Source organism: Pelobates fuscus, chromosome 9 (genome assembly GCF_036172605.1).
Source record: "Pelobates fuscus isolate aPelFus1 chromosome 9, aPelFus1.pri, whole genome shotgun sequence".
Lineage (NCBI taxonomy): Eukaryota > Metazoa > Chordata > Amphibia > Anura > Pelobatidae > Pelobates > Pelobates fuscus.
In genome coordinates, this window is record NC_086325.1 from 112135755 (window position 1) to 112151158 (window position 15404).

The 15404-nt window shown below is 40.9% G+C and overlaps 1 protein-coding gene across 1 annotated transcript in view; it reads right to left on the reverse strand.

Moving 5' to 3' along the window:
* Window positions 1-711: 711 nt before the first annotated feature.
* PAPPA (pappalysin 1) overlaps window positions 712-15404 on the reverse strand; it is a 2329021-nt gene continuing 2314328 nt past the window's right edge. The window contains exon 22 of the mRNA XM_063432310.1: window positions 712-1391. Within this exon, the coding sequence (XP_063288380.1) occupies window positions 1284-1391 (108 nt within the window). The 3' untranslated portion in view covers window positions 712-1283. The remainder of the gene's footprint in view (window positions 1392-15404) is intronic.

Sequence of the window (15404 nt, forward strand, 5' to 3'; positions counted from 1 at the left end):
AGCTCAGGGGAAAGTGCTCCCTGGCCAGCGCCGCCCGACTGGCAGCCCCAGGGAAAGGGAGAATACCCCAGCATTCCCAAAGGTAAGGAGGCTGGGGGGGTTAAATAAAAAAAAGTGAGTGTGTTAATGTGAGTGTCTCTGTGTGTCTTTTAGTGTGTGTGTCTGCTAGTGTGTGTGTGTCTGTGTCTGACTGTATGTGTGTGTGTGTGTCTGTTAGTGTGTGTGTCTGTTAGTGTGAGTGTGTGTCTGTGTTTGTCTGTTAGTGAATGTGTGTTTGTCTTTTAGTGAGTGTGTGTGTTTGTCTGTTAGCTAGTGTATGCGTATCTGTCAGTGAATGTGTGTGCATGCATTTAGAAGGCGGGCAGGGGGGAAGGGTTGTGTGGTGGAGGGCGCCTGAGTTTTGTCCTGCCAAGGGCAGCACAAAACCAGGATACACCCCTGCTGACATGGTTAATAGCCAGGAAAATAAATTTACGGTAAGTAGGGCAACAATTTTCTGTTTTACTACAGATCCTCATTACAATCAGTTGAAAGCATCTGTAAGGAAATGACTGATATATACAGTCAACATGGTTTTACTAAATGTGTGTATGTCTTGCATTTCACCTTCATCTAGCAATAACACAGCTTTAACCCCTTAAGGACCAAACTTCTGGAATAAAAGGGAATCATGACATGTCACACATGTCATGTGTCCTTAAGGGGTTAAATGAACACTCACAGGTCACAACAAATTAAGCTTATTTAAGTTTATATGGGACAGGAATACTTCTCTCTGCTGGTCTATGTGAGGAAGGGATAGCTGGGCAGCTGCTGATAGGCTAAGCAAATCAACTTAAACTCTCAACCTATCAACTGGCACCAACTGAAATTTGTACATGCTATTTTTCTCAATGGGCACTCATTGATATGCTGAGAACATCAACTGACACTCAGCCTATCAGCAGTCAACTGGCTATCCCTTCCCTGTACTACCCAGAAGAGTGGAACAGAAGCCAGGAGACAGAAGTTTGCCACAGAACAACTTAAATAAATGTAGGATGTTATGGTGGTGGAAGTACTAATTTTTTCATATTTGCATAATTGATTGCTTTCATCAAATGTCGGGAATAATATTGTTCTAAATCCCATCTTTCGCAGATTTGGATTGGTAGACTCATTGATGCATAATGTCACTGATGCTGCAGTGCCATCATGTTCAGCAGCAAATATTAAATTAATTCCAGAGGGCATACAGTGCCCATTCCAGCCTGCCTTGTAGATTTGTCCAAAGCTTCACATTCCTATCCAATGTTGAGTGGGTGTGGACCCTTTTGAACGTTCTCTTTGGCACTGGGATCCAGACAAGCACACTCCCCTTGCAGTTCACAGTTTGCTGGGAAAGGTGTCACCTAGAGACAAACAATAATACTATTTTAAATTTTTCAGTCTTGTATAACTAAAATAAAAATCAGAAATACACTGACATGATATTGGCTTTATTTTATTTGTTTTAGCTTTTTTTTTTTTTTTAGCATATTATACAATGTTTAACCCCTTCAGGATAGAGTCAATAGTACACGTTCTGATCAAAACAAAATGTAAACAAAAACTGTAATTTGCGCTGTATGTCTGTTCAACCGTAATTCACCTCTTTCATATTAACTGCACCCACACTTATTATATATCATTTTGTTCAGGAGAAATAGTTTCACATGAACTATTCATATATGAAACATAATGTATTATGAATAAAATAAAATAAAAACCTGTGAGAATTTTTTTTTTTTTAATTTGTAGTTTTGCCTCACATTTTAGCTGTAAATTTCATAATACTGTTGGTTTTTGCTGCAAAAAGAGCACATATTTGGATTCAGCAAAGTAGCATGAGTACAACAGTAGCCCCCATTAACAGTTTTTACGGTGTTTTGGAAAGTTACAGGGTCAAATATAGCATATTCCATTTTTCAGGTTTTTCACTTTGAAATTTGCTAGATTAGTAATGTTACGTTTGAGACCGTGTGGTAGCCCAGGAATGAGATTTACCCCCATGATGGCATACCATTTGCAAACCTAGAAAACCCAAGGTATTGCAAGTGGGATATGTCCAGTCTTTTTTAGTCACAAAGACTGGCCAAATTTAGCGTTCATATTTGTTTTTGTGTGAAAAAAGCAAAAAAACAAATATTTGGCCAGTGTTTGTGACTAAGTGGCTACTAAAAATGACTGGACATACCCCATTTGCAATACCTTGGGTTGTCTACTTTTGCAAATGGTATGCCATCATGGGGGTAATTCTTATTCCTGGGCTACCATACGGTGTCAAAAGGCAACATAACCAAACTGGCAAATTTCAATGTGAAAAAAATGAAATGCAAGCCTTATATTTGACTAATTTTCCAAAACACCATAAAACCTGTACATGGGGGCTACTGTTATACTTGGGAGACTTCACTGAACACAACAATAAGTGTTTTAAAACAGTAAAACACATTACAACAATAATATCGTCAGTAAAAGTGCCGTTTGTGTGTGAAAAATGCAAAAAACTACACTTTTACTAAAAATATCATTGTTGTAATACAAGTTACCATTTTGAAACACTAATGTTTGTGTTCATCAAAGTCCCCTGAGTAAAACAGAACCCCCCATGTACAGGTTTTATGGAGTCTATGAAAGTTACAGGGTTAAACAGAGTGCTTGCAATTCAAATTCTCTGCACTTTCTGCCTGGGTTGTCAGGCATGTCAATCAAATTTAAATTAATTAAATCCCATAATTATGTTAAAAGATTACTTAAATATACACATAGAATTTTAATATATATACATATGTTGTAGAATTATTAAATTACCTATTATTGATTGACTATTATTGGTTTTCCTAACAGTATTTAGAATATTAGAAGGAAATGCTTTTCTAGAAGGTTATGAGCAGCACCGGAACAGTCAAGTTCCTGTAATATGAAACATTGTATGCCATAGTTAGATCATGAGAACTGTACTAATAAAATGTGTATTCACTAAGCCTGAGAAACTAACCTTGAAGCTAAATGGTGCCAAGTACTCAAAATGGCTGGCTGCCAGATCCCCCCTCCCATCGAGCGAGCCTCGTGCTAAACAACAATGGCGCTTGTATCTTATGTCCACTCCCGTGTCAAAGATGACGACATCCCATGATGGGAGGATGCCCAACTAGCCACTTAACAGCTAAACCAATTAATAATATTGATGGGAGGGTTGTTTTTTGACTTTATTGACTTAACCACTTAACACCTAATCCAATTAATGATGTTTATTTGTTGTTATCTTGATATTCTATGATGATGTAATATTGCCTTTAAAAGGGTCTGCATACCCGCTTTTTAAGCAGATGCCATTAAATTTTCTCGAAGTTCTTTTAACCTGAACTCCGTGTGTCAGTGTGAATTTACTTCTGCGTATACGCAATTTAATCATCTCTAATTTGGACAGGAACAGATAGTCATTCAAACTTCTTTGTTTGCTTAAAATAATCTATATCAATTATATATGTATTTAAAGTCTACGTGTACACTTATGTAGTTATTTATGCAACCACCCCCCCATGTTCCATATATATACATATATATATATATTTTTTTTTATTTTTTTATTTGCGGTTATTTGTATTTTATATATAGATAGATAGATATATATAGAATGTCATTCTATGTGTATTTTGTTACCAATATATCTATCTATCTATCTATCTATCTATATATATATATATATATATATATATATATATATAACAAAATACAGTTAGAATGAAATTACATGTGTATATATAATTTGTTTTCATTTTTTTAAAAATATTTTATTTATTTATGTTATTATTTTATGTATTTATTATTGTAATTATGTGTACATATATTTATTTATATATATAAAAATATATAATATATATATATATATATATATATATCTTATATATATGTAACGTCATTCTAAATGTATTTTAATACTAATATATGTACTTATATTAATGTAGTGGATTCTTTTCTGCAAACCAATAAGTTTGAATGACTATCTGTTCCTGTCCAAATTAAAAATAATAAAGTTGCATGCACGCAGAAGTAAATTCACACTGAGACACAGGGTTCAGGTTAATGAAAGAACTTCGGAATGGTTTATTCAGCCCAACTAAAAAGTGGGTGCGCAGACCCTTATAAAGGCATTATTACATAACTGGAGAATTCAAGATAACAACAAGTAAACATTATTAATTGGTTTAGGTGTTAAGTGGTTAGTTAAATGCCCTCCCATCAAGAGGTGGCGACATCCTTGACACGGGAGTGGACACAAGATGTAGGCGCCATCTTGTTAGCATGAGGTGCTCACTCGATGGGAGGGGTGCTTTGGCAGCCATTTTGAGTAGTTGGCACTGTTAGTTTCAAGGTTCGTTTTCAAGTTTTTTAGTAAATACACATTTTATTATTCAGCTGACACATACTTTATTGAGACCAACCATGTCGCTCAGTGGCCACAATGTTTTATTCAACAGGAACTTATTGTTCCGCTGACGCACATTTCCTCCTGACAAAGCATTCTCTTAAGCTGATTTCATGAATTCTATAATTCTACAACAGTCCCCCCTTAAAATGTTAGTTACTAAAAATAAAACTTTATTTGTTAATACCAGAAGACTTGTTAGCCCAAAGACACAAAAAAAAAACATGACCGCTAGCTTGGTGTTATTGCAAAGTGCATGTCTACCCCTATCTGACCCTAATAGGCTGCAGCTCATCCGTTAGTACGGCCCTCGAACACTTCACTCCGTGGGTATCCCGCAGTGGCTAACCCACTACATCTCCCACAAGAGACTAACCCATACAAACGGACGCTGTCCCTGCGCTGGTTCCCTTCCTAAAACATCTGCACTTTATCAGTATAAGGGAGAGTTTGTAGCAGAATACAGGGTGAGGTAAGATCTTGATCATTGATCTCCAGATGAGTGAAAGTTGGTGCCGCTTGGTCTGTAGTCTTCTGGAGGAATTTTCTAAGGCATGGGAGGACACAACAAACGAGAAGAGCGAGAACAAAAAGGAAAATTAGTAGAGCCATACCAATATGGACTAAGGCTTTCTGCCAACCGGACATCCAACCAAACCATCTTTCCCAGGGATCTGTTACCCCGGAATTCCTTTTCAACTCTTCTGAGAGTTTATTTAACTTCTCTATGGCCATAGTTACTTTACCATTTGGACCTGTGTTTTCTGGAATGTAAGTGCAACAAGTCATGGTGTCAGGTAGTATTTTACATGCACCCCCCTTTTCAGCTAGAATCATGTCTAAGGCCATTCTGTTCTTAAAGGTCATCTGGGATGTGGCCTGCAATTGTTCGGCCAGGCCCTGGAGGGCATCCCTGGTGGAGTTGACAAAACGCTGTTGGTTGTAATAAATGTAATTAATCCAATTAAGATTTTTGATGGCAGTGACTATGGTAAAAAGTGATTCAAACCCTGCAGCAACTTCATCTCTAGCCTTAAACTCATTAGGTACCCCCCTAGGCACCCCAACGGCATCTATGTAAATGTGGGGGTCAAAACTGCCTTTTACTGGGGCTTCGCGCTTGACTCTGGCTGGTGTATGTGGAGGTGTGTGTGTGTCAGGATGATTATCAGAAATAATATGAATGGGCATGATAACTTTGGCTAGGGCACACTTACCCCACCATTCATTTTATAGCCTGGATCTTTACTGCAAATCCCCACATAACCAGTAAATATCCCCCAATGACCTGGTATGGTGTTGTAGTAGGCGTATAGGAACAACAGTTCTGTAGGTGGCACAATAACCATTGGAAAAGTTACCCATGAATATACCAATCCCGTCATAATTAGTATAACAAGTGCAATTACCCTTATAAATCGTAATTCCATCTGGGGGTTTGACATTTCCAACTAAGAGGGGGTACTCTGCCGTCCATGCTTCGCAGAGGGACCTGTTAAAATTATAGCGATAGGCAAAAAGACTTAGGAAGCAATCCTCTATCTCCACAGGGAGAGTTAGAGGAACGGTGCCAAGATGAGGCCGAGCACCACCGCACACATAGCATGCGGTTCTGTTATGTTTATTAGCATTATATTTCATCCACTCTAACCAGAGATTGATATCATTGAAACCAGTTTCAGCGGCCATGGTATCTTCGAAGGTGGGGTTAGCAATGGCCATCATGTCCTTAAAAGACTGGATATGTGGTTTCAGTGGATTCAGGACCATATGAACAGCCCCTTGCCACTCTGGAGAGTGGCACATATCTTTAAGATAGAAATGACCTAATTTGTTATAGGAACCTCTTTTCCAATACATTCCCATTACATATTGGTCAGCATCCTTTGGGCCAGGATGCTCAATGTTTAACATTAATTTCATGGGCGTACCTCCTCCAGGCTTTCTTAATGTCATTCTTTGGAGGAGAGATCTACCATGGTCATCTACTTTAGATAAGGCACTTTTGGGTTTGTAACCCCAGGCAGGCCCAGCATTCCATCCTGCAGCCCCCCAATGGTCACAGTTGTGCCCCCATTGCTTGTCAACTACACAAACATAGGGGTCTTTTGCATGTGGTATATCTTTATAAATGGTTTGAATCTGTGACTTGGGAAATGGGCAATCTACTATGTCACAGTAATCAAAGGTGAATGTAGCTACGCGGGTGCATGATGAATTATACCAGAAGGTGTACCCACTAGCATTTTAGTAATGGCCACTTGCTGGGCCTCAAGGAAACTAATCAAGGGGATGATGTACCAGAGGTACATGGTTGTGAGGAGTCTGCTTCCTCTGGGGCAGGAACCTTTTTGCAATGAGAGGCGTGTATCCAGTTGCCTCTCCCAGCCAACTTTACGGAGGTGGAGGTGATCAGTAGAACTTGAAATGGTCCGTCAAATCTTGGTTCCAGGGTGTGTTTCCGCACAAATTTCTTGACTAGGACCCAATCACCGGGAAGCAGACTGTGGTTGCCCGTGTCAGAATCAGGATCTGGAATTGAAGAGAAAACTTGGGCATGGATTTTGTTTAAAGCACTTGCAAGTTCAGTTACATAATCTACTAAAACATCAGTTTGAAGTTGTCGTTGTTGGGGAAAATAGCAACCTAGCCTGGGTGCAGTCCCAAATAGAATCTCATATGGGGACAATGAGGGCTTTCTTCTGGGTGTATGTCTGACACTGAATAGAGCTATTGACAAGCTTTCTGGCCAGGGCATCTTTGTTTCTTGTGACATTTTTAACATCCTAGCTTTTAGGGTACCATTCATACATTACACTTTGCCACTGCTTTGTGGGTGGTAAGGTGTGTGGAAAGCAAGGGTCACTCCTAAGGCAGTCCAAATCTCTTTGGTTACTGATGCTGTGAAGGCTGGGCCTTGGTCGCTTTCAATAACTTCTGGGAGTCCAAATCTACACACAATTTCCGTGAGTAGACGCCTTGCTGTTGTCTTGGCGGTAATGTTAACTACTGGATAGGCTTCTGGCCAGCCTGAGAACATGTCCACTATCACTAGTGCATATTCATAGTGACCACTCTTTGGCATCTGGATGTGGTCGATCTGAATCCTCTGGAATGGATACATGGGCTTAGCCAGATGTTTTGGAGGAGCTTTGACTGTTTTTCCTGGATTGCATTTAGCACAAATAACACAGGCCTTGCAGTAATTACTGGTTAGTGTAGTAATTCCGGGTGCTTCGTAGTACTTTTGTACAAGAGCATTCATTAGGTCCTTTGATAAATGTGCAGGTCCATGTGCCTATTGAACAACTGCTGGGTACAAATTCTTAGGGAGGCAGAACTTGAGGTTGTTGGAGTACACTCCATCCTTCAGAACCGCCCCTTTCTGTTTCCATCTTTGTATTTCTTCAGGGGCAACTGCAGCCTGTTGTTCCTGTAGGATTTTTAGATCAGTTGGAAGAGTCTGCAAGGTAAATATGGGAGTTTCTTTGTTTCCGGACACTCTTCTGTGCAATTCCTGTGGTTCTCTCGCAGCTTGTTTTGCAGCTTGGTCAGCCAGATGGTTGCCCCTTGCTTCATCCGAATCCAACTTCCCATGTGCCTTTACTTTCAGAATGGCTACTTCTTCTGGGAGTAGGAGGGCATCCATCAGCTCCTTGATTGCAGAACTGTGCTTGACCGGTGTACCGGCAGTGGTAAGAAATCCTCTTGTTTTCCAAATGAATCCGAAATCATGAGCCACGCCCAGTGCATATCTTGAATCTGAGTAGATATTGGCGCGCTTCCCTTCCGAGATCTTGCATGCTGTGGTTAGGGCTTGTAATTCAGCTTCTTGTGCAGACATTGTTGATGGTAAAGATGATGACTTAATAATCTCACCTGTTGTTGTAACGGCATATCCCGTGTGATATTTTCCTTCTTCATCAGCATACCTTAAGCCGTCCACAAACAGGGTGAGGTCAGGATCTATTAGTGGATCCTCATGCACGGTTGGTAAATGTGTTGTTTCCATTTTCATCTGTTCAAAACAGTCATGGGGCGCTTCTGGATCATAGTCGTGCTTTATGACCAGATCTTCAAATTCTTCTTCCAGAAAGTAACGTGGCCATGCTTTTACATGTTCAGTTGTTGGGTATTTGACAACGCCTCTTTATTGGAGCTGTAGTTCATCCATGGTGGCCCATAGCTTTGCCATAGGCCCGAGATCACCCCATGACTTTATCTTTGATTTGGTAATAGGGACATGTGGAATGGCTGTATCCCAATGGTGATATAGATGTTCAAGTCCAAGTGGTAATTGGACTAAAATCATACTGTTGCTTTCAGTATCGCAGTAAAAATCTTGTAGAGTGAGTTTTACCTCAACTAATTGATAGAGTTCATCTTCGTAATGTGTCACGTCTAAACATTTGTTATGAAGGAACACAACTGCAGATTTCTTATAGTTTGAATATTTATTATAAAAAGTTAAAGGTATTGACTTTAATTCCAATTTACAGGTACTGTAGCTTTAAGTAATAAACGATAACTGAAGTCCACAATTATGGGCACTGTAGCTTTAAGTAGTAAACGATAACTGAAGTCCACAATTATAGGCACTGTAGCTTTAAGTAGTAAACGATAACTGAAGTCCACAATTATAGGCACTGTAGCTTTAAGTAGTAAACGATAACTGAAGTCCACAATTATAGGCACTGTAGCTTTAAGTAGTAAACGATAACTGAAGTCCACAATTATAGGCACTGTAGCTTTAAGTAGTAAACGATAGCAATTAGCAGACACTGAATCAGAAAGAGTCCTTTAGTAGTATTAATGAATTAGGTGATAAGAAGTTACAATAGCTGTTCCATAGACTTTAACTGAAGCCAGACAGATGCAGCTAACTGAGATAAGTATGAGTTGAAGTTAGCTGTAACGGGTTTGTTTTATCGAAGGACTTTGGAGACAGGAAATAACAGCTTTGAGATGCAACGCTTATCACAGAGGTTTTACTTAGCTTCCGGCACATAGAACACTGGTTCCCGAGATCTCCTCAGAGGCGGTTTATCCTGAATGGAGAGAGTTCAGCTTTAGTCGTGGATGAGGAAAGGTGAAGGGAACTTGAAGTCTTCCAGTCCGGTCCGGTAACAGAGGGCTTTCACAACGATGTTGCAGCCGGTTCGTGAGTACGGAACGTAGTTCAATAATCCAGCCTCGATCAGCTGGTGCGGTCGGATTAAATAAGGAGACCGTGTCATAAAGAGGTGTGGCTAAGCTCCGTGGAACCAGGAAGTAAGAGGATACCATAGTTAAGGCATGACAGTACCCCCTCCTTAATGAGCAACCTCTGGGTGCTATTGACTTGGTTTAGAAGGGTAACGCTTGTGAAATTTGGAAATCAATTTGTCAGCATGAACGACAGAGGAGTTTTCCCATGTATCTTCATCAATTCCATATCCTTTCCATCTGATGAGGTATTGTAAAGAGCCACGATGGATCCTTGAATCCAGTATACTTTGAATTTCGTATTCTTCTTCACCCTGGACCAATATGGGATCAGGAGAAGTAGTGACATTTCTTTGGAAAGGGTCAGGATGATGAGGCTTCAGCAAGGACACATGAAAAACAGGATGTAGCTTCAAAGTAGGTGGAAGTTTCAATTTAACAACATTACGGTTGATAACCGATATTATTGGAAAAGGACCAAGAAAAAGGGAACTTAACTTCTTTGATGGACGGTTTGTAGAGATGTTCTTTGAGGAAAGCCAGACAAGATCACCGATTTCATAAGAGGGAGGAGGTTGTTCCACCAAGAAGTCCATAGAAATGGATTGCCAAGGCCGTTCAGGAATCGGTAAATTCAATAATTGACCGAATGGTTGATGATGGACATGTTTGGATCTTTGGCATATAGAACAAGATTTGACATAAGATTCAATAGTTTGGTCTTGACGAGGCCACCAATAGTATCTTTTAGATAATTCAAGGGTCTTTTTTATACCTGGATGACCTGCCAGAGGGGAATCATGAATAAATTCAAGTACTTTAATTCTGAAAGAGGGAGGTACATAAATCCGGTCTTTAAAATAGTAGAGACCGTTTTTCTTGGATAATTTAATTGATTTAGGAAGTTCAAGAGCATCTTCACTGAGATCTTTAATGTCGTCAATAAGAGAAGATAAAATTCCAATGACTGTAGGAGGAGGAAACTCTAGTTCGGTGTCAGAACAACATGAGGTTTTAGCTGGTTCTTTAGTAGACTGAAGAATTGGAATACGTTGCAAGCATGTTTTCTTGCAATAATCGGAATTAAAGGCAAGAGAGAAGGGAAACCATGAGATTTGAGGGTTGTGGTTCCTTAACCAGTTGATCCCTAATATAATAGGAAAAAATGGTGATGAGACAACATCAAATATAAGACTTTCAGTATGAGTATGATTGATGGTTACTTTTAGAGGGATGTATTCAAGAAGTATTGGTCCCGATGAAATGAGGGACCCGTCAATCACTTTAACAGGCACAGAAGTTCTTTTACGAACACAAGGAATTTTATTCTTTGTTACAAAGGCTGAGTCGATGAATACTCCATTTGCACCGGAATCGATAACAGCCTTGGTTATAATTCTTTTATTGTCCCACTGTAATACAAGAACGATAGGGGACATTTGAGTATTTGCTGTAGAGGGAAGTACACTTAGGATGGAAGAGGCATGAGACTGCCTACTGCCTTTTATCCGTTTCAATGAAGGACAATCAGAGACTAAATGAACTTGAGAGGCACAATACATGCAGAGGTTTAATATACGTCTTCGATTTTTCTCTTCAGGAGTGAGGGGACTTCTTATTATCCCTATTTCCATAGGTTCGATTGGTTCGGATGGGTTGTCAGGAGGCTTTGGAGGATGAAATGATTTTTTCCCAGTTGAAGTTGAGAGAGCCTTTTCGGTCTTTCTTTCTCTAAGCCTTCTGTCAATGCTGATCGATAGATGAATCAGAGCATTCAAAGTAGTAGGGAGTTCTATTCTGGATAGTTCATCTTTAACAGCTTCAGATAAGCCGATTCGAAACTGGTTGCGCAATGCAATGTCATTCCATTGCGTTTCTGCTGCCCATCTTTTAAATTCAGCAATATAATCTTCAACGGGTCTATGGTTTTGTAGCAAGGTTCTAATTGTTAAATCAGCAGTATTTTGTTTGTATGGATCTTCATAGAGAAGAGACATGGCTTTAAGGAATTCCTCCAGTGAATCTAAGATGGGGTCATCATTGTCCAAAAAGGAATGGGCCCAGGACATAGGTTCACTTCTCAGAAATGAGATAACTGAATAAACCTTAGATCTTTCTGTGGGATAAGATCTAGGTTTTAAAGCAATCAATAATTTGCAGGAATAAAAAAACTCCTTATATTTGGAACGATCACCATAGAATTTTTCAGGGTTACATACAGCAGGATCGCTAGCCGAGTGCAGAATAGTATGAGGAGTATGAGTTTGTAGATCTCTGACATAAGTGAGAATTATTTCGTTAGTAACTTGCAGGTCTTGCATACCTTGGGCTAGTGTATCAACTCTTTGATTCAGCGTAGTTATCGTAGAATCGAAATCTGCTGGATCCATTACAATGGCTGGATTATTCTGTCACGTCTAAACATTTGTTATGAAGGAACACAACTGCAGATTTCTTATAGTTTGAATATTTATTATAAAAAGTTAAAGGTATTGGCTTTAATTCCAATTTACAGGTACTGTAGCTTTAAGTAATAAACGATAACTGAAGTCCACAATTATAGGCACTGTAGCTTTAAGTAGTAAACGATAACTGAAGTCCACAATTATAGGCACTGTAGCTTTAAGTAGTAAACGATAACTGAAGTCCACAATTATAGGCACTGTAGCTTTAAGTAGTAAACGATAACTGAAGTCCACAATTATAGGCACTGTAGCTTTAAGTAGTAAACAATAACTGAAGTCCACAATTATAGGCACTGTAGCTTTAAGTAGTAAACGATAACTGAAGTCCACAATTATAGGCACTGTAGCTTTAAGTAGTAAACGATAGCAATTAGCAGACACTGAATCAGAAAGAGTCCTTTAGTAGTATTAATGAATTAGGTGATAAGAAGTTACAATAGCTGTTCCATAGACTTTAACTGAAGCCAGACAGATGCAGCTAACTGAGATAAGTATGAGTTGAAGTTAGCTGTAACGGGTTTGTTTTATCGAAGGACTTTGGAGACAGGAAATAACAGCTTTGAGATGCAACGCTTATCACAGAGGTTTTACTTAGCTTCCGGCACATAGAACACTGGTTCCCGAGATCTCCTCAGAGGCGGTTTATCCTGAATGGAGAGAGTTCAGCTTTAGTCGTGGATGAGGAAAGGTGAAGGGAACTTGAAGTCTTCCAGTCCGGTCCGGTAACAGAGGGCTTTCACAACGATGTTGCAGCCGGTTCGTGAGTACGGAACGTAGTTCAATAATCCAGCCTCGATCAGCTGGTGCGGTCGGATTAAATAAGGACACCGTGTCATAAAGAGGTGTGGCTAAGCTCCGTGGAACCAGGAAGTAAGAGGATACCATAATTAAGGCATGACATAATGAGGGTCAGGGTTAATGGTTGGTTTGTACCACATGGTGCAGAAAGCATATCCTGGCCCGTCACAGAAGGGTAAATTGGGGTGCATTGATTTAGTAGTGTGGGTAAGAAGTAGGACATAGCCTTCATCCATGACAAATCCATAATAGCTACCCCCCTCAGGGAGTGGCAGAAGAGTGGACGGATTCAGAACCTGACATCTTTGAAGGGTAACATTGTCAGGTAACAGGAGATGACATTGGAGACGAAGGTGTCTGGCAGGGGTGACATGTTTGAGTTGGATCTGGTTAATTATGGCAGAAATATCATGAGGTGCCAAAACAGTCAGAGAGTGGCCAAGAACCAGGTCTCCAGTGCTGTTAATGAGTTCCTGAGCAGCAAAAAGAGCTCGAAGGCAAGAGAGGGTTCCTCTTGCTACGATGTCCAGTTGGCAAGAGAAGAAGCCAATAGGCCTTTGGCGTCCGCCAGGACCATGAGCTTGAGTGAGGACTCCTGTAGCGTGGCCTTGTCTTTCAGACACAAATAATTTGAATGGTTTGGTGTAATCTGGCAGGCCAAGGGCGGGAGCAGAGGCAATAGCACGTTGGAGAGTGTAGAAGTTGTCAGGTGCTTCTGAGGACAGACAGAACGGATCTAATTTAAGGGCATCATACAAAGGTTGCATGAGTAGGGAGGCCTCTGGGATCCACGCTCGGCAGTAAGAAATAAGGCCTAGAAAGGCGTGGAGGGACTTTGGAGTCTTTGGAGGCGGAATGGCCAAAACCGCTCTGACACGATCACGGGTGAGGTGTCTAGTGCCATGGGACAGGCAATGGCCTAGAAATATTACAGTAGTCTGGAAAAATTGAAGTTTGACAAGAGATGCCTTACAACCTTGATCTGCAAGGTAGCAAAGGAGATCCAGAGAACATTTTTCTGTCGTGGGGATGTCATCTCCACAAAGGAGCAGGTCATCAACATATTGGAGCAGGACAACCTCATGGTGGTCAGATTGCCATGGATCAAGGATGGAAGACATTGCTTTTGCAAACTGACTTGGTGAATTTTGTGCCCCCTGGGGCATAACAGTCCATGTGTACTGTTGTTTTTCGTGTGTGAAGGCAAACAGGTACTGACATGTGGGGTCCAGAGGGACACTGAAAAAGGCATTGGCCAAGTCAATCACTGTGAAGTATTTGGCAGAGGGTGGAACGCCAGAGAGGAGTGTGTGTGGATTAGGCACAATTGGGGTGTCCAGAACCGTGGCCTCATTTACAGCACGAAGATCCTGGACCATCCTGTACTTCTCTGGTTCACCCTTGGGTGTCTTCTTCTTCACAGGGAACAATGGGGTGTTACATGGTGATTCGCACTTGACAAGAGCACCTTTAGCTAGTAGTGCTTGGACTTGTTTTGTGATGGCTGCAGCTTGTGCCGGTTTCAATGGATATTGAGTCTTTCTTGGTAATTTTGCTCCTGGAATTAGCTTCACCACCACAGGTGGGACTTTAAGATGACCTATGTCCTCTGGGCCTGAAGACCATAGCTTCTTGGGGACACCTGTCATTAGAGATTCTGGAAAATTGTCCCTCAGGGCCTTTGCATGCCCATGGGGTTTTTCTAGATGAAGCATCAAAGGCAGGGAACACAAGGCTGAGGTGTCTGATTCGGACAGGGGAGAAGATAGTTCCACCTGGCCGTCTGGTGTGAAGGTGATAGATGCCTGTAGGCGGGAAAGGACATCAGCACCTAACAGGTTAATAGGACATGTTGAAGACACCACAAATCAGGCAAGCAGACTGGGGCAGTTGCCAACCCGTAAAGGAGTAGTTAAAGGACTATGTCTCGGGAGGCCATCTACACCAACACAGGAGACATCAATATTGGAAAGGAATGAAGAATCAGGCAGGTCTTGTTTTCTCAGAACACTTCGGGCTGCACCTGTGTCAACAAGGAATGTGGTAGGGTGACCTTCAATAGGTAGGGTTACAGTGGCTAGTGGCCCCCCTTGTTCCCCTGAAGACACTGCCATGACAGGGGTTAATGACACAGGCTTGCCAATTTCCTAATCTTCTTGGATTGAATCCTGTAAGGGAGGTTGTTGAGCCTTTGTTGTAGATGTAGGCTTAGTCACCTCCTCGTCTGTGTATGGTTTTCGGTATTTCCTGGGCTCGGGGCAATCACTCCTGAAATGGCCTTTTTCCCCACAATTCCAACAGACTGCATCAGCATGCTTGGTGCCTTTTGGGGCAGGGCGTGACACCATAATAGGAGCTGAACTAAACTTTCTAGGATTCTGTGCTGATTCTAGTCCTCTGGCAACTAAGAGTAACTTATCCAGAGGAACCACTCTATATTCAGGGCATGCAGCAATAATACCCTTGCGTATAGAGTCTTTGATGCC